At 38.5% G+C, this 26,301-nt stretch overlaps 1 protein-coding gene across 1 annotated transcript in view; it reads right to left on the bottom strand.

The window, feature by feature from the left end:
• Positions 1 to 26,301, bottom strand: part of Dpyd (dihydropyrimidine dehydrogenase) — an 851,011-nt gene that overhangs the window by 210,483 nt on the left and 614,227 nt on the right. Inside the window, exons 17-18 of the mRNA XM_036191420.1 lie at positions 2,509 to 2,629; positions 1,568 to 1,687 (exon numbers count right to left, since the gene is read on the bottom strand). Of these exons, the coding sequence (XP_036047313.1) occupies positions 1,568 to 1,687; positions 2,509 to 2,629 (241 nt within the window). The remainder of the gene's footprint in view (positions 1 to 1,567; positions 1,688 to 2,508; positions 2,630 to 26,301) is intronic.

Below are 26,301 nucleotides of genomic sequence, written 5' to 3'. Positions count from 1 at the left end.
CATTTCTTTACAGGAGAAAGACTGTATTGGTTTTGTCCAGATGGAGAAAGGTTGTTTTCAAAATGGATTGTATAGGGCAGATGAATTTAATATAGAACATATTAGAAATGAAGGACAGCCCTTTAAAAATGTGAGGGACATTTTGTTGTTTAAAATGAGAGTTCCAAACCAGCTTAGCTGAGCTTACAGCCCAAGTGAATTTTTATATATGTATTTATAAATCTCAGAAATGGAGTTTCCTGGAAATGCTAACAGGCCCAGAGGTACAGCTTGTGTTCAGTGTATGTATGCTTAAAGACTGAAACATGAAAGACTCTTTCTAATGCTGTAATTTCATAGTTTTATTAGACTGAGTTATAGCAGGGGGAAATATTCAGAAATTGCAGCTTAAATGAGAAAACGTGAATGGGGTGTTACTTATATAAAATACTACCTCAATAGTTCTTTTATTAATTTTTAATGCTCAGCACCCTCTGTGACCTCCTTTATTCTCTTGCTGTCAACATGACAGGCTGGAAAAAAAACTGAAATGAGCTGACAGAAAATGCAGCACACGTTAACGTCCAACTCCAGAGTCTCTTGACTCTTTCTAGGACCCTCGCTAAAACAGCCTGTGCTATTTCATATTACATTAATAGTTAGGGCCCTCTTTGATAGCTCAGGAGCTGCATGTCAGTCTTCCTCCTTCACACATGGTGGCCTGAGCATTCAGTTATAAGCATAATAGAGCCCCATGTCCTGTTGTTTTACCTTGGCTCATGGACATGTTTCATCTGTACTGCAGGCTTCTTCAGCATAGACAAGGATTTTGCTGTCTATCCTGCCTCTTCTGAAAGTGAATTTTAGTCTGATTCAGCAATGCCTCTCTGGAACGGTGGAGCACCATTGCTTTCTGTATATTTACCACTTTGTCACCAAGGAAACTAACCCCCATATCTGTTCAGTCAAGAACCTCAAGGTGTCATCTCTGCAAGGCCAAATTCATGTTGTCACAGCAAAAGAGAACAGAGGGCGACAAGACCAGAAGGGACCTTGGAAGTAAACTTCTCTGTCTTTTTCAAATTCAAGTGTAAGAGGATAAGAAAGAAGTAGCAAATGTGTGAGGTCAGTCCCGTGTCTCGTCGCTGAAGCTAAATATTGAGCTTTAATCGTTAGTTCTGAGTTGTGAAATCGGGGTGTTTTAAAGATGGTGGATAATATTAAGAGCCTAGAAGGATGGAAACTGATTTAAGATTATCAAAAAGGTATTATAATTGAGGTGCTTTTTTCTCAAGGGGCTATAGTGTTAGCTTTCATTAATAAGGTACAATGCAGCCACAGTATTGAAAAACTCTAAGGAAAGCAGAGGTCAGAGGAGAAAAAATTCAGCATGGCCTTTGTCTGGTATTCTCTCCTCTCACCCAACAGTCACTGTAGCCTCATAGTTAATTTGTCCCACCATAGCAATTAGGAAAGTGACCAATAATGAGTGATGTTGGAATCGAAGATCATAAAACACATGACACTCTTGCTTGCCCCTTCTATCAACATCTAATGAAATAAAATGCAAGGAAAGATCAAAACTCACCTGATACCCCTCCATATGTGGTTCTTTTTCCAATGCCCACAGCAGGCCAGGGTGTGCCATTGGCTTTCAATCCCATCAGGCCTGAGACAGTGTTGGTGGCTGTAACACCATCTGCACCACCTGTGAAAAAACGTGAACATTTGACTTTAGATCTTGAAGAAAGGATGATTGAAACCCATTCAGGCCCACACAATCTTGGATTTCTTCCTCCCAAGTGTCTGCATTCATTTGACTTTTCCAGTTATGCTCAAACGTTAGATATTTTTGGTAAGCTGGGCAATGGTGGCACATGCCTTTAATCCCAGCACTCCAGAAGCAGAGCCAGGTAGATCTCTGTGAGTTCCAGGTTAGTCTGGTCTACGGAGTGAGTTCTAGGACTACACAAAGAAAAGTTGTCTCAAAAAACCCATACCAAAAAAAAAAAAAAAAAAGCAGCTAGATTTTTAATTACCATGGCTTCCATCTCTAAATCATTAGATGAGTGTATTGACATGAAGGTTTTCCAACCAGTGCAAGTTACTGGGTAATTTACAGTGTCTTTGCAAGTTAAAGTATGGAAGAAATTAGGCCTCATTCTCATAAATGCAAGGGACACAGAAGTATATTCAATGTGGATGCAGCTGTATTTTTTAACCTTAGGACAGATGCAAAAGCTTTTATTAAGTTGTACATACTGAGGCCCTCAACTTTGGAGTTCTCAGTAGGACTGTATATTGTTTCATATTTCATGTGTGTTAAGATGTGCAAAACAGGATTCTGTTTTTCAATGCTAGGTATATGTCTTGTGTATTTGTGAAACCAAGTGGTCCATGCAATATGTTTCTTAAAAGATAAATACATACATACATACATATGTGTGTGTGGAAAGTGTCTGCTTCAGCATGGCTGCACCACTGGGGCAACGTTAGTAACTGGGCTACTGATGCAATTCCAGCTCTTACCTTCCTTCGCGGCCCTGGCGATGCTTACAATATCGGTGACATTTGGGGTCAACTTGGCAAAAAATGGAATCCGAATGGCTTGCCTAACCCAGCGACAGATGTTCCTCACCAGCTCTGGATCCTGTTCAAATAGGTCAGTTAAATATAGAACCCAATTAAAGAGTTGTGATCAAAATGTGCCCCCAAACAATATCAGAGCTGGGCATGTGCAAGATGAGCAGAGCTGAGCAAAAACTACAGGACACATTTCTCAGATTCCTCCTCAGCAGGACTCCTGATGCATCCGGGAGCTAAGGCAAGCACAACTCAGGTGTACTGCAAATCTATTCTGGAAAGATTAAATTCCGTAAGGGAGTCTTTGTAAAATAAAATTATGGAGAAGCAAACGGGAAAAAGTTTCTCATTTTTCAGTTAAATGGTATCAGAAACACAATATAAACAAACGGTTGGACGTTCAGGAACCATTATAGAATTTCTACTATCTTCATTATTGGAAACCTAAACAAATATTTGAACTGGTGAATAGTATCCAATGTGAAGTCTGTTGTTTTCACTAGAGAAGACAGACTCTTGTTGAAGTGTATTCAAAAGATACTCTGCGACTTAATCATCCACCTGAATGCAATTTATACTCTGCTAAGATGGATTCACACCCTTGGCTTTCACAAGAGCTGCTCAGTGATGTTAGCTGACTCTTCCAGGTGTTACTAAGATAAGCGAAGCGTTTATAACAATCCTCTATTTGAAAGAATTGATCAAAATGAAAAATATAAGAAATAAAGTATCTTCTTTTTTTTTTTTTTTTTTTTAAATGCCGAATGCCATTTACTTAAGGAGGGAGGAGGTCTTAAATATAGGCTTACAGCACAATGGGAGAAGAAGAAGGAGGAGGAGGAGGAGGAGAAGGAGGAGGAGGAGGAGGAGGAGGAGGAGGAGGAGGAGGAGGAGGAGGAGGTGGAGGAGGAGGAGGAGAAGAAGAAGAAGAAGAAGAAGAAGAAGAAGAAGAAGAAGAAGAAGAAGAAGAAGAAGAAGAAGAAGAAGAAGAAGGAGAAGAAGAAGGGATTAAGTTCATGATGGGGAAACCCACAGAGACAGCTGACCAGTGCTAGTTGGAGCTCACTGTCTCTAGACTGACAGCTCGGGAACCTGCATGGGACTAAACTAGGCCCTCTGAATGTGGGTGACAGTTGTGTGGCTTGATCTGTTTGTGGGGTCCCTGGCAGCAGGGCATGAACTGACTTTTGGAACCCATTCCCTGTCGTGGGATATCTTGCTCAGCTTTGATACAATGGGGAGGGGCTAGGCTCTCCTTCAACTTGGTATGCCAGACTTTGTGACTACCATGGAGGCCTTACCCACTCTGAGGAGTGGATGGGGATAGAATGGGAGGGAGGTGAAGAGGCAGAAGAAGGGGAGGGAGGGAGAACTGGGGTTGATATGTAAAATGAAAAAAATTTTAATAAATAAATATATTTTAAAAAAAGAAAAAAAGAAATAAAATATCAAAACGTTCCTTTTTAAAAGCAAGAAATAGACATTTTCCTATACCTACTTCTTGCAATTTTTCAAGCTTTTCTTTTCCTGTAGGACAAGTATCATTTAGAGGAAGACACACATCATCCCCATTGAAGTAACTTTTCTGTGATAATATTCCTTGATTTAAACACGTACAATAGCTTTTTAAAAATTATTATTACGTTGAATGAAAAATTTATTCTTGACAAGTGCTGATAACATGCTTTGATGAATTAGCCTAAAAATGTAACAGCAATTCATTATCAAACTTGGTAATATTATCTTAGCAAGTTAAAAACTTTTTGATAAAAGAAAAACCAGAAAATACAATCATGTATTTAAACTATAAAGTAGTCAGCAAGTACCTCATTTGTAATTAATGTTTTTATGTGTAAAAGATATTGCTTTTGGTATTTTAACCTTTTGAGTTTGTCTAAGATGGAATTTCTAATGTTGTAACCTTTACAGGAACCTTTTCACTTGATTCTATCATGCTTTGATTTGTCACCTTGTACTTCTCTAAAAGTTCTATGTTTCTATGCTGAGATACTGCAATGAGGTCATTTCCATTGATTGTTGTTTCAGTTGAGCCGAACTCAAGACTTTCAACAAGAAATCCGTGGCGTGGCTTGTTCACTTTTCAGAACAGTAATTTCTTCATTAAACATAAATATTAAAAAAGCACTATACGGAATGCTCTGTGGGGCATACTGTGCATTATGAATAGTAAAATCGGGAGACTTAGCTGTACAAATTCTAACTCATGAAAATGGAGATATGCCCTGGCCCATGCAATGTTCATGAAATATTTATGGCCGCTGCATTGGTATTGTGATAGCAGTTGCATCCCTGCGACTTTCATTTCTAAGTTATGAATTTCCATGGGACTTAGCCTAGAAGTAATGGCAGTAACTCCAGATGATATGAATTGCAAGTCCTCTGTGAAAGCGCTCTTTAAGGTAGAAGTGAACAATAACTTAAAGATCACTTGAATAGGCTAGTATAAGAAGGTAGTCTGATTGAATTATGAAAACATATTTTAAATTGTATTCAGTTCCAATAGAGTAAACACCAATAACCCAGTGGGGCTTCTGTGTGACTTTTGATACTATTGACCACCATGTATTCATAATTTACTTTGAATATTTGTCAGAGTTCTTTTTTATTTTTTTTTTTATGTGGTTTGATTTCTATTCATAGACTACTTTAAACAAGTGTCTGGTACCCACTGCTTAGCAATTTGGAATTTGTTCAAAGTTTTTTAGTTTTCTAAAGACATCCACTCCTTTTATAGGTGTGATGGCATTGAATCATCTTCCTCGTTTTTGAGCTAGCATGATTTGACCTTCTTATACTTCTGTGAGGTTGATGTATTCAGACACATTTTTCTTTTCATCTTCAATCTCATCCAAGCCAGTTAGGAGTAATCACCATAGTTAGCCAAAACTGAATCTGAAAGCTTGAGAATTTTAAAGCAATTTCTGACCAACATTATTGTGTAAATATTCCAATAGTACAACAACAGCAGCAAAAATCCCAAGATTAATAACATGATCAAACAAATGTATCTATTTTGGGGAATTAAGGGTGGACTGTAACTATTCACACTTCCCTCATTTTTCATAATTTTAATATGAAATTTGTCTCTAAATATCATGTCCTTCTCTGTGCCTTGACATTCCCATTCTTCTGATAGTTTTTTGATATTTGATAATATTGCCTTTCTTAATGAATCAGGTTCTGAAATCTTATTTAAATATTTTCTAATAATTTCTCCTCCCAGATCTTAAAATAGGAACAGGTGCTATTTTCTGTTAGAAGAAATTGAATAGCTGACAATATTAAACCCAACAAAAATAAAACAAAAAAGAGCTTCAATTTCTGGGAACCCAAAATACATGTGCTGTGGTAATGAAGGAAGAATTAACTAAAAACAAACTTGGTGTAATACCTATTACCAAAATTGTCTTAGGCTCTCTTTTGTCCTTCAGTAGCCATTTACCTTAACTACTGTATTTGACCTAACATTCTCCAGTGAGCTAAACCTCTGCTAAGCTGAGCACACCTCTAGCCTTACCAACCCCAAGGCTAAAAATGCTGTAAGATAACATCTGAAACCCACAGAATCCCTCTGTTGCTACAGCTCACCTAAGGACTACTTCCATGGATTTGTTGAATGTATGGATTTATGACATTGTCCTTTGTCTATTAAAGGTCATGTTCCCTCTTTTAACAGGAATCTATGTTTCCAGGCTTTAGTAGCATCTATTTGCCTCAGGATAAATTCATTCTTGTTTCCTAAAAAAGGGAACTTGGTATATTTTTAATCTACTCCTTTTTATATCTATTAAAATCCAAGTTTGGGTCAGTGGAGATTGTAGCTGGAAGATTAAGCAGTTAGAAGTATTTGCTACACTTGGAGAAGGTTCCAGTTCAGTTCCTAGTGACAACATTGGGCAGCTCATAATTCTAGCTCCATGAGATTCAACAGCCTATTCAGGCCTCTGTGGGCATATAAATATATGCACATAATAACACACACACAGACTCAGACACAGACACAGACACACACACACACACATAAACACACACACACACACACACACACACACACACACACACACACACAAAACCTAGTAATAAAAAACTAGGCTATTTGGCTATTTCTGGATTTAAAAACAGTTAGGTATACTTCATGATAAAAGGTATTCTAAAAGCATGTAATCTAATACTATGTTTTATGAATTAGAATTTATTTTGAAGAAAATGGACAATTACTTTAAATGAAACAATAGCTTACTGCTTCTTTCACCAAATCTAATAAACATAAAATCTAGTAGAATTAGGAAGCTTTTATTGTTGTTTTTCTTTATTATTATTATTATTATTATTATTATTATTATTATTATTGTTTTTTATTTTATAATTTAATTTAATTTTACATATCAGCCACAGATTCCTCTGTCCTCCCTCCTCCTGCCCCCCCCCAGCCCACCTGCTATTCCCATCTCCTCCAGGGCAAGGTCTCCCCTAGGGATTCAGTTCAACCTGGAATATTTGGTCGAGGCAGGTCCAGTCCCTCCTCCCAGGCTGAGCAAAGTGTCCCTGAATAGGCCCCATAGGCAGTATGGATGCCAATCTCTGACCTTAACTTCCAAGCTCATTTACAAGAGAACCTGGTATTTTTGCATGTATGTGTGTACATTTTACGTATTTTAATGCTTGTTAACTCTTTTGTTATTTCTATGAGCACCTGAAAGTGCTCTAAACAACATCATGTTACCTTGGGGCAGACATGTAAGTGACATCATCAGCAGAAAGGCTTAAGGAATGAGTGACAGGCCTGGGGAGTAAATGATGCTTTTAAGGGTACCATATGAACCAAAGTTACCAGGGCACATTTAGGAAGTGCTACAAAGAGGACAAGAGCAGCCTAGAAACAAATTTGACCCACATGACAATTTTCATGGAAGCCACAGAGGGCAGTGCATTCATACAATCCAGTGCTTGGGAGGTTTGAGGCAGGAGGACTGCCATGAGTTCAGGACCACTTTGGACTATTTAGTGTGTACCAGGCCTGTCAGGGGCTACGTAGAGAAACTCTGTCTCAGTGAAAAGAAGGAAGGCAACAAGGGAGGGAGGATGGGAGGAAGGGACATGTACACTGAGAGCAGCCTAGTATCTTCACACAGTGAATCTTCTCTTGGAGAATTCCCTACAAACCCCCAGTATAACCAAGTATGAACCAGAAGATCTAGTGTGGCACATACACCTTGCATAACTTTCCCTTGCAACAGTGAGTGTGAAGTTTAGTTTCTAAATTAAGCCACTTGATTCAAATTCTAGTAACTGCTAATTTTAGTAACTAGCTCTCCAGACATAGGGCCTGCCTGTCCTTCCACTTCATAGGCCCTTGGGCAGTCCTCTCTGCTATCTGGAAGGTACTGGTTGCAGATATCAGTGGTGTGAGTCCCCACCCCCTTTAAAGAGAAGCACCCCAGAGTGAGGCCATGTGCACTTCTTGAGAAGCTAAACTACAAGTGAAGTTTTTGACTTGAAGAAACATTTCTCTCCAATTTACCTGGTAATTTTCAGTCTGTATGATTCTTTTCAAAATGGATTTCTTAGAAGATGGCATTTCAATGAATTCACTGAAAAATGTTACCAGTTATAAAATGTTTTCCACTAAGAAACTCCTAAGTCTTAATTCACATGACATGACAGGAGCTGGATGGCATTTTTATTACGTCTACTTCTCTGATGGAGAGAACTGGGGCCCGGAAGATCAATCTGAGTGCCTATTTCATCTTCTTAATTTTCTTTCCCATTATCATGTTCTAAACCATCATCTCCTTTAGCAAAATTGCTCCCTAAAGTGGGATTCAGCCATCCCTTGTAAACTAGAACTATAAAAGGATCCAGCTTCATTTATACCTGTGAGACCAGATGTAAGTATAAGGTAATAGGAAAAGAAGACAAATTTATCTTTCTGTGTCAATAAACTAGGGCAGAGTTCACTGAGGTAAAGGTATTAGTGAATATGAGGACTGTGTGTTGGCATGGAGATGGTTTAAATGGACTTATGTCTTATCATGTGTATTTCTCGAATGATTTTTCTTACTTAAGCATTATGAGTGGTACAGCTACTTTGGGAAATGTCTTGGTAGTTTGCTATTAAAGTAGGCATATGCTTAGTAACAAATCCCATTCAATTATGCATTCAAAAGATCTGGTGACTTTGTTTCAAACAAAGATTTTTCACATGAGCGATTCTAGCAACTTTTTCAAAGTAGTTCTCCATTGGAAATGACCCCAATATCAGTCCATTCAAACGTGAGTGAATAAATGTGTAGTGTGTATCCATCTAATAAGAGTAATTAGAGGCAAAAAGAAATAAACCAGGGAATCATGCCACAGTTTAGCATTGACTAAAAATATATTTTGAGTGAAGGAAGTGAAGATCACATGCCACATATGAGTCCATTTACGTGAAATTCTACACAAAGAAAAACTATACCAGTGGTAAACAGAGCATTGAGTGCTGGACTCAAAACTAGCTCCAGAGGAGGAATAACTGGGGAGTGGAATAGAAATAATCTTAGCAGTGATGCAGACATTGGCCAAAATATACCAAACTCTATGGTTTATTGTATTCATTGGATCTTGGGCATACTGTGTTGTCATAACTTCATCTAAGTCTTATAGTAATTAAGGGAACTAACATATGTAAAAGCAAAGTGTGAGAGGCTTCTGGCACTATAGGATCTATTCTTTTAGCAAGTATTCATTGATCATGTGTTATTGCAGTTGGCCTAGGCTGGGAACCTAAATGGTAAAACCAGGAAGTTGGAGCAGACTCAGAACATAATCCAAGCGACAAAATACACAATGGGTGTAAAATGTCATTAAAAGTATCATCATAGTACTTTGTCATGCAGACCTCACCTGGTATCCTGTAGACATTCATGAAATGGTGTCGAATTAAGAGAATTTTCACTGTCTAAATCAACAGAGACTTTTTTCTTTCTATTTAATTTGAAGAAAATATGATAAAATTATTTGGTCCAGGACAACTGAATTAATAACTATCTTTAACTGTATACACTGTGTTTGACAAAAGAGATTTAAAGATATATAAGATATGATCCTTATTCCTAAAAAGTGGTAATGTTTTATAAGATGCACATATCAAACACACATTGTACGTATAAAACATAACATACATAAAAACAAAGCGTGTGTGTGTGTGTGTGTGTGTGTGTATTAGGCTAGTGGTTGAATCCAGGACATTGCACCTGTTAGGCAAAGGCTTTATCACAGAGTTCCACCTCTATCCCTTTATTTGTGTTGTTTTTCAGAGGCTCTCTGTGCCTAAGGCAGTACAAAGTGTCACAGGGTCATTTGTACGTTTTTTTTTCCTCTCCATACACATAACCTTTTCTTATTTCTCCTCTCCCTCCCTTCTTCCCTCCTCCCCATCTCCAGAATGTCCTTCTCTTGTGCCTGATTAACATTCCTCATGGAAGCTTTCTGGGACCAAGTGTCCTATGCTCTGCAGCCCAGAATCAATTAGTAAATGACTGTCTCTATAGTGGGCCCATAGCCCATATGTCCCTCTTAACTGCTTGTCAGCATTAGAACTGTCTTTTTTTGTCACCTCTTCCTATCTACTAACCTACGAATCCTTTTAGGGTTGTGTCTTCCTCCTTGTCTGATCTGTAAATACAGAGGCTGAGACACTAGAGAATCCCCTCAAATTTTGTGTTCAGTGACAAAAATGAAGACTACCTAGCTGTCTGTCAGTATTACATCCCAGATTACAAAAAAAAAAAAATGCTTCTCATGTTCTACGGAACCAAAACAAGCTATAGAAACAAAGCATCAATGTATATGTGTATATATATATATATATATATATATATATATATATATATATATATATATATTGATCTACAACAGGAGGATTTGCAGAAAGCCTTCTGGTATCCCTCAGCCAGTGAAACTACATGAGCCCCTTGACCTGATGGCAGCCTGAAACTCTATGGAGTGCCTCAGGCTGCCTATAGTCCCTTCTGTCTCAATCTTTATAGCACTGAGCCTTCAGAGTGACCCTGTCTCAACTGTAAGACCTTCCTTCATACCTGAAACTCTGCTGGAGAAGGCAGAGCCTGTTTATGGTCATGAAAGCTGGAAGGGTTTCTATGTCTTTAAATACAGTCCCTGTGACTATGACTTATTGCTGCTTGTTCTTGCTTGTCCCTGGTGTGGCGCTGCTCTGGCGTTCTTGGTGTGGACACTTTCCACTGCCACTGTGTCTCAGCAGCTTGCAATTTTCCTCATAGTGTAAGAATCAGCAAGCACTACATCTCCCTCTCTCACTCCTGATTGCCTGGGATTCTTTGTGTGCTATTTTCATCCTCTGTCATGACCTTCGGGCCCTCTCACTCACTTTCTACCAGCTCATTTCTTCTTTACTCTCAAGTCACAGTGCTAATGGTTATGAAGCTGGAGAATGTGTACCTGTTCAAGACACCTACCCCTGAACATCCACGGGCCCACAGTTCAATGCACTACACATTGGGGGGCTGACCCTCATGGTGCTATTCCTAACACCATCTTACTGTATAATGACTTAACTCTACCACACTGTGAATCAAAAACAAAAATACAAATGAACAAACAAACAAAAGACCAAGCTGAGATTAGAATCTGAATGTTAGATGGGACATGTCAATTTTATGATCTACCTTTTTGATTGTTAATTTGCCATCAGAACCTATGCTAAGTTACAAACTAGGATATAAAAAGGACTTTAGAAAAGCCATGCAATTCAGGCAGCATTACCAGAAATAGTTACTACTTATATCCTTCTCCAAGAATGGACTGATGTACATGTGTGAGCTGATGGTCTCTCATGGATCACACTTCCACCTCTAACTGGATTTTAAACTGAGGTCTTATTCCTCTAAGGGAGGTCCCAGACAATGGTAGGACAACCATGCCATAGACTACCACATTTGTGTTCAATAACCAAATCTTTTAATAGGATACCACTGGCCTGATGCTTTCTCTGTATTGAAGATGGCAAAGGATTCTGTCAAATCTTTATCTCAAATGACTTCCCTCAAACATGGCACACAAATAAGTCTACTTTCATTGTATTTCCACCAGCCCTACTTCCCAAGAAATCCTTTAACCTCTTTACTCTACCCTGGGACCAATTCCTGGAAGACTCAATTGTTAGTGTTGCCTACCATAATATTATCTATAGTCTGTTTATTAACATGGTGGTCCAACATAATCTCAAGAAAACAATATCTGTAGATACAGGCAATGCACATTGTCTCCTGACAGTGCCAGTAGGTGTTCAAAGTCATGGACTAGCTCAGCTCAACTGAATCCCCAGCAAGAACCCTAATAATTGCTTAGAACATACTAAAAAGATGTCGGTGGGTAACAACATGCAGGCAGCTGCTTGTACCACCAGGTATAGATTCATTTTGGACAAAGGCAAGTGAGTATTTACACACATAAAAAGGAGTTCTTATTCATTGTGGACTTCAGGCAGCTTGAAATCTGTTTCCTTAATGAAAAGCATCAATGTAAATAGTGTAACAATTGGTATTTTACACATTTGTTGGTCTATTCACTCAGCTTAAGTTTTCCAAGGCTGGAGTTAGAAAACAACCACAGGCATAAAACCTCAGTATTTTTATAATCCCACATTCGTGTGAATGATTAACTAAGCCAGGGAGGAGGCTAGTGGAACACACAGTGCTGTGCCCTGGAGCACCCACTCTGCAGATAGATGCATTTAGGATGAAGACAGTCTAGGGAAGTCATGCTTCTGTCCTGGGAACTTGATGAAATTCAAGCAAGAAGGAATTACTGCTGAGGCAATTTGAAATAACATAGCAGAGCAAACGTCAATCCCTTGACAATGGATGGTTTCAGCTAAGGAGAACTCATCCATAACGAGCTGATGCAGTTCCGCGAGGAATTTCTTCCTGCTGTTGCAGTAAGAGCAAGGAAGAAATATCTAAATTGTTTCGGTTTGTTTGTTTTGCCAGCCTTTGGACTGATTTCTTTGAGTTAAAATGAGATACCAGAAGTGAAGTGACTTTGTTAAGAAGACTCTGGCTGAAATATGTGGTAGGGAAGGTTTCAAACATGGCTTTTTATAAGTGTGACATTTGTAAGCTCTTGGCATAAAACTTGTAGATACTGGATTTTACTCAAAATCACGAGCAGGCTGGAATCTATTGGTTTATTTATGTACACTTAGGTAGCAGATTTTAAGAATGCATGCCTTGAGGTCTGTGTCTTAGTCTCATCACTGTTGCTATGATAAAATACACTGACCAAAAAGAAAAACTTAGGAGAACCAGGGTTGATTTTAGCTCAAAATTTCAGGTTACAGTCTATCATAGCAGAACAGTCAAGGTAGCAGTGAGTTAAAATAGTTCGTCCTGTCACATCCATAATCAAGAGCAGAGAGAAATGAGAGCATGCTTACCAGTCAGGCAGCTTTGTCTACTCTTATAGAATCCAAGGCCCTCTGCCTAGAGAATGCTGTTACTTTCAGTGGGTGGAGTCTTCACACTTCAACTAAGCTGGTTAAGAAAGGTCAATCATAGCCATGCTCACAGGCCAGTATGATCTAGATAACTCCTCATTGAATTCTATTCTCAGGTGGTTCTAGATTTTAGCAAGCTGACAATCCAAACTATCCATCGTGTGTGTGTGTGTGTGTGTGTGTGTGTGTGTGTGTGTGTGTGTGTGTGTGTGTTGTAGATTTAAAAAATTATTCTCTGTTTTTAAAGTCTTCCAGACATCAAGGAAGGAAAAGATAATCAGATCATCCCATGTTGAGTTTAGTACAGACATGTGGAGACACAGATGAAAGTGACAGAAAGGTTTTGAGCAAGAAAGAAGCAGTGATCTGTCCATCATCTTAAAGGTCATGTAGCAGCTCTGGGGCTTTGAGTTTGGTTCTATGTTTCATTAAAATAGGTATCTGTTTCTTTAAGGATTAGTAACAATGATGTAGGGGCTGGAGAAATGGCTCAGTGGGAAAGAGTGCTAACTGTACCAGTAATAGCACCTCCTGAGGATGAGTCCCCGCACCTACATTAAAAAAAAAAAAAAGAAAGAAAAGAAAGAAAGAAAAAAAAAGGTGCGATCACATCTACTTGTAACTCCAGCACTATGGGGTCAGAGACAAGAGGGTCACTGGGAAAGCCTACCCCCTGGTTCAGTGAGAGACTACAAAGAGCAAAGCAGACCTATGGGCATGTGGAACCCCAGAGCTTCTGGAGACAGGAACAAGAATACAGATAGCTGAAGCTTGCTAGCTGTCCATCTAGCTCCAGGTTTAATGAGATGCCCTATCTCAAAGAAATGAGGTGGAGTGTGACAGAGCAGAATATTATGCCTTCTGTACATGGACCTGCACAAACATGTGTGTATATACAATATGCACACCACATACATACACATACATAGCCCGCACATGAAGTAATCTATTAAAAAGCAAATCATGGTGCTAATGAGCATGCTGGTCATTGCTTAGTGCCCTTATTGCATGTGTGCATCCACTCAGTTGCTTCCCACTTCTAGATTGCCTACTTGGTTCTACAGTTATTTGCCTTTGGAAATTTTGCATGTTGGGATCTATGTTTATTAATAAAATCACCAAGCATGTCTATTTTAGCCATTTGTCCCATCCAATGTCAAATTTCTATTTCATTGTGTGAAGATTCCCACTGTATAGCATGGGAATGAGACACAAAACACTTGCATAAGTCATTTACTAACACAGGGTGTCATGGTGTATTTTTATAGAGCTTGAGATAAAACTGAAGGTATGACACATGTTAACACTGGGATATATTCCCAACCTTCTTTTTAAAACTTTTCATTTTGACATAGGGTCACACTAACTGACCCTAACTGGCCCTGGTCTTGCAATTCTTATGTATCCACTTCATAAGTAGCAGGGACTACAAGTCTAGAGCATCAGATCCAGTTAAATAAGTTCTTCTCCACTCTCCTGTACCTGGAAAACAAGTACTCAATCTAAGTTTTGACCAGTGCATATTCAACCAAAGCCATTTATCCACAAAAGTGGTAAGCATGCTTGTGCTTGTATGCAGTGCACTGTACACAAAGGCATGAGAATGACCAGTGATGGACCACAGCATACGTATCTCAGGGAGGTTCTTGATATGTTTCTCTAAACTCCTGTGGTTTCTATCTTCTCCACTTCTGTAAGATATCTTCTAGCCAGGGTGAGGTCTTGTGATGAGGGGTTTCTATGGGTACTTAAATACTACCCAATATGGAAGGGTATGATTTGCTATTTCATGTTGTTTTGATTTAGGCTCTAGCTGTCTGAGTTTGGCTTGGGATATACTATGTGGTCCAACAAATAGTGGCCAAGATAATCAGGAAACATGTTTTTGTGACAACTTTGTGCACCAGATATGTCTCTGACCACTTTTCCTCAGAAAGGAGCCATGGTCCCTAAAGGCATCAGAGTGAGGCATTGACTTTGTCTTAAATATACAACAACAGTCCCCTAGAACTGAAATATAATCTCACTTGCGGTAGTGAAAATTTACTAGAATCAGTATAATATCTAAATGGCCTTTGGGATTTCAATGTGTCTCTGCTCTTCTGTAAGTCCTTTAGCATTTGAACATGTTAAAATGAGCAAGCCCTCATGAAATTCAAAAGACCTTTGAAGAAAGGAAGGATGTGTACAGGCAGATCCAGGGAAGCTTGATTTAAAATGTATTAAGAGAAGCTATGATTTCTTAAAAGATGGATACATAGACAGAGGATGGTAATATAGCCCATAAGGGAAAATATCTTGAGGCACTGGAATTAAATGAAAATACGATCTCCTCTTCAGTTTGAATACCTGTGTGATTACCAATTCGACAAGGATCTTTCATTTATCCCAACTCAACTTCACAGAAGTGCCTGGAGCCTGCATTGTTGATAAGACACTTGATGAAGCTTGTGTAGGGGAAAAATCTTCACACTGCTTGATATACAGAATCATATTAGTACTAAAACAGATGGGTATTTACTTGTGCAGTATTCAACAAATGGAAAGTACCTAGAGATGGCTAAATTTAGATAGTCTGAAACTTTGCAATTGCTTTTCATTTAAAAAGGAACACTGTGGTGAACTTCTCTGGGTTACAAATTAACAGCTAGATGTAGTAGGAGCTAATTAGAAGTTTAGATAATATAGACTAAGGTCTTGTAACATAGAGAGCATGATGTCTCATACTTTTCTGTTTGCTAATAGTCCTGACTCTTAAAACGTTGCTGCTGCAGTAACAATTTACATAATCTTTACTGTTTAACCATCTTTGATAAGTAAAGGAATTATGAGAGGTCAGAAAAGTGATCAAATCTGGACCCAGGTCCTTAATTGGACACTTGTCACTATATTACCCTGAAGCTGAGCAACCAGGTGTTTTTTTGTTTGTTTGTTTTGTTTTGTTTTTTTGTTTTTGTTTTTTTTTTGAGAGGAGGTTCATTATGGAGCCTTGACTATTTTAGAATTCACAGTGTAGAGAAGACTGGCCTTAAACTCACAGACATCTATTTGCCTCTGTCTACTGATAGCTTTATGCATGTAGTCTTTTAATATTGATATTTTGGTATAAGAAATAAATATAGTACAGTATTCTTTTTGCTATCCTGGGCTTTTTGTTTTCCCATATGAAGTTGAGTATTATTCTTTCTAGGTCTGATTGTGTTGGTAATTTGATGGGGATTGCATTGAATCTGTTGATTGCTTTTGGTAAGATTGCCAATTTTACTATGTTAATCCTGCCTATCCATGAGCATGGGAGATCTTTCCATTTTCTGACATCTTCTTCAATTTCTTTTTTCAGGGACTTAAAGTTCTTGTCATATAGGTCCTTCACATGCTTAGTTAGAGTAACCCCAAGGTATTGTATATCATTTGTGGCTATTGTAAAGGGTGATGAATCTCTGATTTCCTTCTCATCCTGTTTGTCTATTGTATATAGGAGGGCTACTGATTTTTTTTTTTGAGTTGATCTTGTATCCTGCTATGTTGCTGAAGGTTTTTATAAGCTGTATCAGTTCCTTGGTTGAATTCTTAGGGTCACTCATGTATACTACCATGTCATCTGCAAATAGGGAGAGCTTGACTTCTTCCTTTCCACTTTGTATCCCCTTAATCTACTTATGTTGTCTTATAGCTCTGGCTAGAACTTCAAGTACTATGTTGAATAAGTATGGGGAGAGGGGACAGCCTTGCCTTGTTCCTGATTTTAGTGGTATTGCTTTGAGTTTCTCTCCATTTAATTTGATGTTGGCTGTTGGATTGCTGTAAATTGCCTTTATTATGTTTAGGTATGTTCCCTGTATTCCTGATCACTCCAGGACCTTTATCATGAAGGGGTGTTGGATTTTGTCAAATGCCTTTTCTGCATCTAGTGAGATGGTCATGTTTTTTTTTTTCTTTGAGTTTGTTTATATGGTGTATTACATTGACGGACTTTTGTATGTTGAACCACCCTTGCATCCCTGGGATGAAGCCTACTTGATCATGGTAGATAATTGTTTTGATGTGTTCTTGGAGTCTGTTTGCCAGTATTTTATTGAAGATTTTTGCATCGGTCTGTAGTTCTCTTTCTTTGTTGCATCTTTGTTTGATTTAGGAATCAGGGTAATTGTAGCCTCATAGAAGGAATTTGGTAATATTCCTTCTGGAAAATGGATGGATCTAGAAAAAATCATCCTGAGTGAGGTAACCCAGATTCAGAAGGACAAACATGGTTTGTACTCACTCATAGTAGGATACTAGGTGTAAAACAAAGATGACTAGACTGCTACACAACTTCAGGGAGGCTACCTAGAAAACAGGACCCTAGGAAAGACACAGGGATCACCCAATGATGGAGAAATGGATGAGATCTACATGAACAACCTGGATGACAGTGGGAGTAATGAAGGGCAAGGTTCAAGGGAAAGAAAGCCTAGGGGAGCAGGAGATCCCAGCTGGATCAAGAACAGAAAGGGAGAACAAGGAATAACAGACATTGATAAATGATGACCACATGAGAATAGGACTAGGCCGAGTGCTGGAGAGATGCAGAAATCCACAATGATACATCCTCTGTAGACTGCTGGCAATGGTCGAGAGAAAGCCTGATCTGACCTAGTCTGGTGATCAGATGGCCAAACACCCTAATGGTCTTGCTGGAACTCTCATCCAAATACTGATGGAAGTGGATGCAGAGATCCTCAGCCAGCCCCCAGGTGGAGCTCCAGGAGTCTAGTTGTTGAGAAAGAGGAGGGACTGTAAAAGTGTGAATTGTTGAGACCAAGATTGGAAAAGCACAGGGACTAATAGCCAAACGAATGGAAACACATGAATTATGAACCAAAATCTGTGGAGCCCCCAACTGGATCAGGCCCTCTGGATAAGTGAAACAATTGAATAGCTTGAACTGTTTGGGAAGCACCCAGGCAGTGGGACCTGGTCCTGTCCTTAGTACATGAGCTGGCTGTTTGGAACCTTGGGCTTACACAGGGACACTTTGCTCAACCTGGAAGGAGGGGACTGGACCTACCTGTACTGAATCCACCAGGTTTAAATGAATCCCCAGGGGAGACTTGGCCCTGGAGGAGATGGGAATGGAGGTGGAGGCGGGATGGGGGAGGACAGGGGAACCCATGGCTAATGTGTAAAATTAAAACACAAATATAATAAATAAAAAAGGAGGAAAAAAATAAATATAAAAACAATCCAATTTGCTTTATTTGAAGTGTGTATAGAATACATGGAATCTAGCTAAGCAGTTAGATAATATGTGTGTGTATGTGTGTGTGTGTGTGTGTGTGTGTGTGTGTGTGAGAGAGAGAGAGAGAGAGAGAGAGAGAGAGAGAATTCATGAAAGACAAAAATGAAAATGGTGTATAGATGAAGAACCTCCAGATGGCACAAGCTTTAGTAAGGCATATGGAATAATACATGAATAAAGACACAAATAAAAGACTTGTACAAAACATTAGACTGTTTATCAAGATGTGAAATGGAAGGATCTAGTACATAGGAAGGAACCAGGGAGGAGAAGGCATTGCTATTTGGTTCTACCAGAATTAGGGTCATTCTCCAAAACAATTTTCTTTTTAATCTTTGGAGAATAAAACATGGAAGGTCGCATGTTCAGGTCCATGTTTTAGAAATCTAACCCCATACATGTCTCTGCAGCATGCAGGGTGAAGTAAGAAGAGAAAATGTGCTGTGGATATCACTCTGTATAAATAAAATGCTGATTGGCCAGTCGCCAGGCAGGAAGTATAGGTGGGACAAGCGGAGAAGAGAATTCTGGGAAGTGGAAGGCTGAGGGGAGAGACATTATGGTGACAAGGAAGATGTAAGGTACAGGTAAGCCACGAGCCATGTGGAAACTTATAGACTAATAGAAATGGGCTAAATATAAGAGTAAGAGTTAGACAATGGTAGGCCTGAGCTAATGGCCAAGCGGTTTAAATAATGTAAGTGTCTATGTGTTTATTTTATAAGTGGGTTGTTGGACTAACAGGGCTTGGCAGGGGCTGGAGAGAAGGTCTCCAGCTACAACAATGGTCAACATGAAGAACTGACTTAATTCAAAACAGACCAAGTAGCCATTTAAGGTAAGTATAACTTGTTTCTTTCATAGCCACAGAGTAATTTTAATATATTTGTGTTCTATAATGTGTAATGATGAATAATAAATCAAAACTGGTGGATGAAAATCAAAGTGGCTCTGGGGACCCTAACTACAGGGGGAGAGAAATTTCCTCAACCAAGTAAGAGGGTCAAGAGTGGTAGACTTGGAAGAAAAATGGTCCAAGACTTTGGAAATAATTAGGCGAGGCTCCTATAAGACTGCCTAGCTGAAGGAATTTGGGGGTGAGTTTATAAAAATTTGTCAAGAGGAGAGGAGTTTAAGAAATGTAAAGTGGGGAGTTATCAGATCATGGCTGAGTTCTGTGAATTGAAGAGAAGTAAAGAAGGGTTTTAAGTCATGAGATCATTGGTTCTAAGCTGCTGAATGTTTGCAATGGAGAGATGGTAGACGGGGGAGAAAGAAGGAGAGGGAAAAGGAGAGACAGAGGGAGAGAAAACAATGAGGTCCCTCTTCTAAAATACTGCTGAAAGGAATTTGGAGTGGCAAATATAATCCCGGCAATAAATAATGCCCTCATTGGCATTGGTAATTGAAGAGCTGTGATCTGAGGTGGAATGCACATTGGGTTGGGTTAGGGACATTTGCAAACATGTAGAATCAAAGAAAGTCACTAATAAACTTAACCTGAGTTATCAGACCCTAGAACTGTATTTGACATAAAAATGTACGTAAGTGGATACATTAATTATGTTACACTTCACAATTAGAACTAAGGACACCATGAAAGTGATCACTTGCTATGTTTTGAAGTATTGTATTAATGTGAGCAGAAAGAGTACCTGTTATTAAAGGTCTCAGCTGTGATTTACATACCAAACTTACAACTGTTAATAATTTACCAAAGTATCCCCGCATATACTCACTTTATCATACAGAAATAGTTCTAGCTTATTGTTTTCTTCAAATTATCCCCAGTGAGATATATCAGGAGGCCTGATTTTTACATCTAGGATGATCAATTTCATGTAAATATTCTTCTCATCTTGCTACAGGTTAAAGTAACATCATTTATCTCACTTTGGATAAAGGTGAAAAAATAGGCTGTTTATCATAATTTATACAACTCTTTTGCATAAATCTTTCTTCAGAAATTATTTAAAATAAAGTGATTACTTAATTACAAAAAGTATTGTCTAACGATTGTGAACAAAAAATTAAGCTTAAGTGAAAAATGAAAGCGTAACAAGATAACTAAACAAAAGCAATATCACAAAGAAATATTTCTATTTCGTTTGAGTTAGATTATGCATTCCTCAAATTTTTACATTGATCACTTTAGGTGTATAATCTTCCTTCATTTTGTATATGTGTGTGTGTGTCTGTCTACCTGTCTGAACATGTGTGCCACTTCATGTGTACCTGTGTGCTGGACAGAGGTAAAATTTCACTGCTGTTCTTCCAGTGTCATTGATCTTGTTTTTGTTTTTGTTTTTTTTTTTTTTTTTTTTTGAGGCAGGGTCTCTCACTCCACTGAACTAAAACTCACAATTTAGGCTAGGCCAGGCTGGACAGTGAGCTCCAGGGATCTGCCTTTCTCTACCTTTCTCCCCAGCACTGGGGTGACAAGTGTTGGCCACTATCCTCTGCTTTGCATACATGGAATTGGGGATTGGATTCAGGTTCTCATGGTTACATGACAGTATGTAACTGTGTGAGCTGTTTCCCCAGCCCTACACTTTTATATCATATACAGTGTTCTTTGTCAAAAGTCTTCTTCCCTACACCCTTTGAATATTCACATTGCATTCATACAATTCTTCATACACTACATCTTACATGTTCTTAATTAGGGAGCTTTGAGATTGTCTGCAGGTCTTACTATGAATAATATTGGACTTTCTGTTTTCCCTTTAGGAGCCTGCTTAGACTTAAGTCTGGGGGCAACTATTGGTGGATTCTGAGGACATTAATATTGTCTTACGTGGCATGTCCTTCAGAGAAAGTCACTGATGGCTTAGAAGATAATAAAGGATTAACTTCCTCAGACAATAAGCAGTAAAGGCAATATTTCAGGGTTTGGGGTGGGAGAGCATCTGTGGAGGGCAGAAAGACTATCTCCTGAGGTGAGATAAACCCTTGGGAATTTGAGGGCTCAAAGTTCTCAGCTTCAATAGGGTCCTCCCACATATCCCCATTACTACTTACAGGATCCCGTTCGTCACCAGTAAGTGCCTTTACATTAAGCACTGACACTGTCTGAGGCTGGGAATTAAATTTTCACTGTGATTCAGCCAATCTTATGTAATGGGGGCTTCAGTTTGAACTTTGAGGTTGCTGGGGAAGAAATTCTCTTCCAGGCCATAGTTAGAAGCCTTTAGGTTGCTTATATACACTTGGAGCTGTTCAGTTTTATCACTGGCTTCATTGCCCTTCACAATATTCAAAGATGCTAGAAGTTGGTTAATATTTCCATGGAGCTCATTATTTTCCTTTGTCAATTTATCATGATATGTTAGGAGCAATGGACCAGCAGAACCATTTTCCTTAGTTTTCTACAAATCTGTTGCCTCTCACAATTGGCAAATTAGGATAACCAAATGCATTTGTCTCCTTAGTCTGTAAAACAGTTCACACCATGGGCTTTCAACATTCTCCAAACTTACAGGAAAGGCATTTGGCTGGTTCAGCATTTGGCTGGTTCAGCATTTGGCTGGTTAAGCTTTCAGGCTTTGGAGCAACACAGTTCAGCTGAGAGCCATTTGGATGAGGACACAGAAGCTTACAGTCTGAGGAAATAAGTCCAGCTGAGGAACTGGTGAGGTGAGGAAGCTGTGGCTTGTTCTGCTTCTCTGATCTTCCAGTATTCACCCCAATAACTGGCCTCAGGTTTTATTTTATTTTATTTTATTTGGTTTTTTGAGACACAGTTTCCCTGTGTAGCTTTGCACCTTTCCTAGAACTCACTTGGTAGCCCAGTCTGGCCTCGAACTCACAGAGATCCACCTGCCTCTGCCTCCTGAGTGCTGGGATTAAAGGCGTGCATCCCCACCTCCCAGCAAGGGTTTGATTTTATTAATAAGACATTTTAAGATTCATCCTACTTGTTGAATTGGAAAGCCTATTTCACATACTTAAAAAAAATCCATCCTTATACTTCTCTTACACTAGAACTACTTCTGGTAACAAAAACTGTATTAGTTATGTTCTCTAGAGAAACAGAACTTATAGAATGGACCTATATACACATATTTAGAAAGTGAATTTATTAGAATGTATTACAGGATGTGGACCAGCTAGTAGAATAATGGCTGTATGCTGACAGAAGATCCAAGAATCCACAAGGCTGCATGTCATAGCTAGTCTTCAGCATATGTCAGAGCCCAAAGAAGTAGGCTCCAATGCCAGTGAATGAATAAACTTGATAGTGAGGGCAAGATCAGCAGGCAAGTTTCCTTTTTCCATATCCTTTATATAGGCTGCTAGCAGAAGGTGTGGCCCAGATTAAGGGTAGATATTACCTATCTCAAAAGTTCTAGATTAAAGGTTCACCTTTCTACCTCAAAAGATCCTGATTAAAAAATGGGTCTTCCCACTTCAAATGCTTTAATTAAGAAAGGAAAAAAGTTCCTCACAGGTATATCCAGACTCTTGGGCAATAGTTAATCCAGAGGTAGTCAAGTTGACAATCAAGAATAACCTATCAAAAAATTAATAATAATAAAGTGGAAATCATCAAAGTAAAATACTTAGTGTTCACCTCTGTCCTTTACAAGAACATGTGGTAGTATTCATGGACCCACACCACCAAACACATATGTGCAAAAATATATATTAAAAAAATGAAATGCGTGGACATTTCTTATTACATAACTGGATACAATGATGAATATATTTTTAAAGTATGTATTAGTTTATACATAAAAACAGTCTAGTTAAAATAGAGAACAGAGCTATGCATTACTGACAGGGAGAAATGCTCATCTTAGAGAACCTTACACTGTAGAGGTCCTATCAATCATCGTAGCTACCAAAGAAGCACATCATGGAGAGGAAAAAAATCAAACCTGGTTCAGCACAAGTTTAATTGCCAGGCTGGCTCAAAGTTCTGGAGTCTAACCTAAGAGGTTTAATGTTTACATACTTAAACACAGTAAAACTGCTGGCAATGTCTTTATATATATGCTGTGAAGATGTTACTCTGATTGGTTGATAAATAAAATGCTGATTGGCCAGTAGCCAGGTAGGAAGTATAGTGTTGGTGGGATAAGAGGAGAAGGAGAATTCTGGGAGGTGGAAGACTCAGTCAGGAGACGCTGTCAGCTGCTGTCGTGGTCATGAGAAGTAAGATGTAAAGTACTGGTGAGCCACAAGCCATGTGGCAACTTATAGATTAATAGAAAAGGGTTAATTTAAGATATCAAGAAGCCTGCCAAGGCCATACAGTTTATAAGTAATATAAGTCTCTGTGTGTTTACTTGGGTCTTAGTGGCTGGGTGCCCCAGTGGGACTGGAGAAATCTCCAGCTACAAAACTTTGGAGAAAAAGTTCCCTCATGATCAAAATGAAGCTTAAGGGATGGCTCCATCAAACTCCCTTGTGAAGTCCATGTCTTTTGTAGAGCACCTGTGACCTCTTCCACAAGAATGGGTTCTGCTGAATGGAACAAAATTCAGGATAAGAGCCTAGGGAGGAAGAGTTTGCAATAATCATAATAAACTCTTCTGGAAAATTCACGGGAACTTCTTTCATAAGAATGGGTTCTGCTTACTGAGAAACAATGCTCAGGTAGGTGTGTGGGGGATTTGGGTGATGGCAGCTCAATAGAATAACAAAAGATTACCATCTTATTAAGCAACACCCATTCCAGCCTTTTGGTTAAACAGGTTTTGATTTCTCCAGGTGAAGAAAATGCCTTCATGTTTAACAATTCTGATTTCTCTAGTGCTATCTGTAAGACCCCATGCCCTCTACACTTACATAACCCTCATATCACTTGGAAATCATATATTTTATATTTTTGCCCTTGTACATTTAAATTTTCTCCAAGTTTACCAACTTTTATTATGGTTATAGTGCAGTCAATGTTTGCAGAAAAAAATGATTTCTAATTTCTAAGCTATCTCATTATGTGGGTTCTTCATACCAAGAGGATTTTTATTTTATCTTCTTTATTTCATATTTAGTTAAGGCTGTCTTTTAATTGTGATGACTTGAAGAAAGTATTTTCCATGATCATAAGAAGAAACTTTTAGGCATTATTTCCTAGCAGCCATTTGATAGGGTGGACAAAAGCCCAGGACAGCTATTAAAGAGGGGTGAGGAGATGAAGGGAAATTTGAGACTCCTTAACATTTCAAGAGAAGGTATAAGCATTACATAAAATATATTTTAAACTATTATATTGTCAACATTCTGAATCTTGCACAAAGCCATTTTATGTAGATTCTATCAACTTTGTATTATCCATGTCAGAATGGAAAAAAGCCATTAATATAATAAATGCATTAAAATGATGTTGATTACTCTTTGGAATGTGATCAGTTACCAAAGCATACTTCTAACATAATTTCCAGTACTTATTCTTAGAAGAAAGTGATACCAGTCAATACTCTGTTGGCACCAAAGGGTAAGAGTAATATGTGACTCTAAGCTGTCCATCAAGGATGGCACACTTGGTCAATGTTAAATCTATACTTGAGGCACAAAACTCATCACAAAAGAATGATATTGGGTCATGTTATATTACTTTCAAGATTTTTTTTTAATAAAAGCTACAATTTACAAAGACTAGAAATATTTTGATGAATAAGTGAGATGGCTCAGTGGATAAAACTGATTGCAACAAGCCTGTAAACCTGAGCTCAAATATAGGGAACCACAGATAGAAATAAAAAAACATGTCCCTCAATTGTTCAACAATATCCATCTGTGTATCATGGCATGCACACATGCCTCTACAAGTATCCACACGCAGAATAAATATTTAAAGGTCTATTTGAAATCCAATATCTATAGCATTTCTCATCAACTTTATGCTACCATTTAGATATGGTACAATTGACTTCAACAGCAGCCAGTATACTTTCTAGTAGTGTATGTGCACATTACATCTTAGAATACAAAGGATATTTTCCTTACTTCTTTTTTAAAGGTATATTTTTATTTATGTGTATGGGGGTGTTCTTGTGAGTGTGGATGCCCACAAAGGCCAGATGCATTGGATTTCCCCACAGCTGTAGTCACAGGTTGTTATTTCTAATTTTCTTTTTAAGATTGTAGTTTTATTTTCTGTATATATGTGTTGAGTGCATGTATATCACATATATGCCAGTGTCATAGGAGGTCAAAAGATGGTGTGGAATCTCCTACCACTGGGATTCCAAGTAGTTGTGAGTCATCCCATGTAATTGCTGATAACTGCTACCTAGGTCCTCTGCAAAAGCAGCAAGTGCCCTTAAACACCAATCCATCTCTCTAGCTCTAATGTTTTCTTAATTAGGAAATGGGAAACTGTAAATATTTTATATTTCATCCTCATTCAATATAAGGTAAAACCAGATATAGAAAGACTAACTTTCTTGGTTATAAAGAAGCCAAGGGAGTCCCTTTGCAGTCTGCAGAAGTTCTCAAAAATTTCAAACATGACCAATCAGTTCTCCTTTCTATCCTTTTCTTGTAGGGGTTCATTGACATAGTTGTTATTTAATAGAGACCCAAGCTCAGAGTATAATGAAAATATGTACAGCTAAACATTCCAGCATCTGCAGTTGTATTTATTTTATTTACATAGTAGCTTTTGCAACTTGTATGCATGCTGCATGATCAGTTTCATAATGACTGTTACTAAGTGATTAGGTTACATTAACTCATTCATCAACAGATATTTATGGATGCACTTTCAGGTCCTAGACAGCAAATAAAACAAAATGATTCTTTTCACACCATTTTCATTTTAACAGAAAATGGAACAAGGACAAGAGAGTACTGGGTGACTTGGTGTCAGTTGTGCCACAAGGTGGGAGGATAACGGCTGCCAGAGTGACTGGAGTACAAGTGGGTTAGCTCGCTGCAGCGGTCACACTTATCTCTCAGTCTAGGACCTACA

This window comes from Onychomys torridus, chromosome 6 (genome assembly GCF_903995425.1).
Source record: "Onychomys torridus chromosome 6, mOncTor1.1, whole genome shotgun sequence".
NCBI lineage: Eukaryota > Metazoa > Chordata > Mammalia > Rodentia > Cricetidae > Onychomys > Onychomys torridus.
This window is presented reverse-complemented; position numbering and strand designations above follow the sequence as displayed.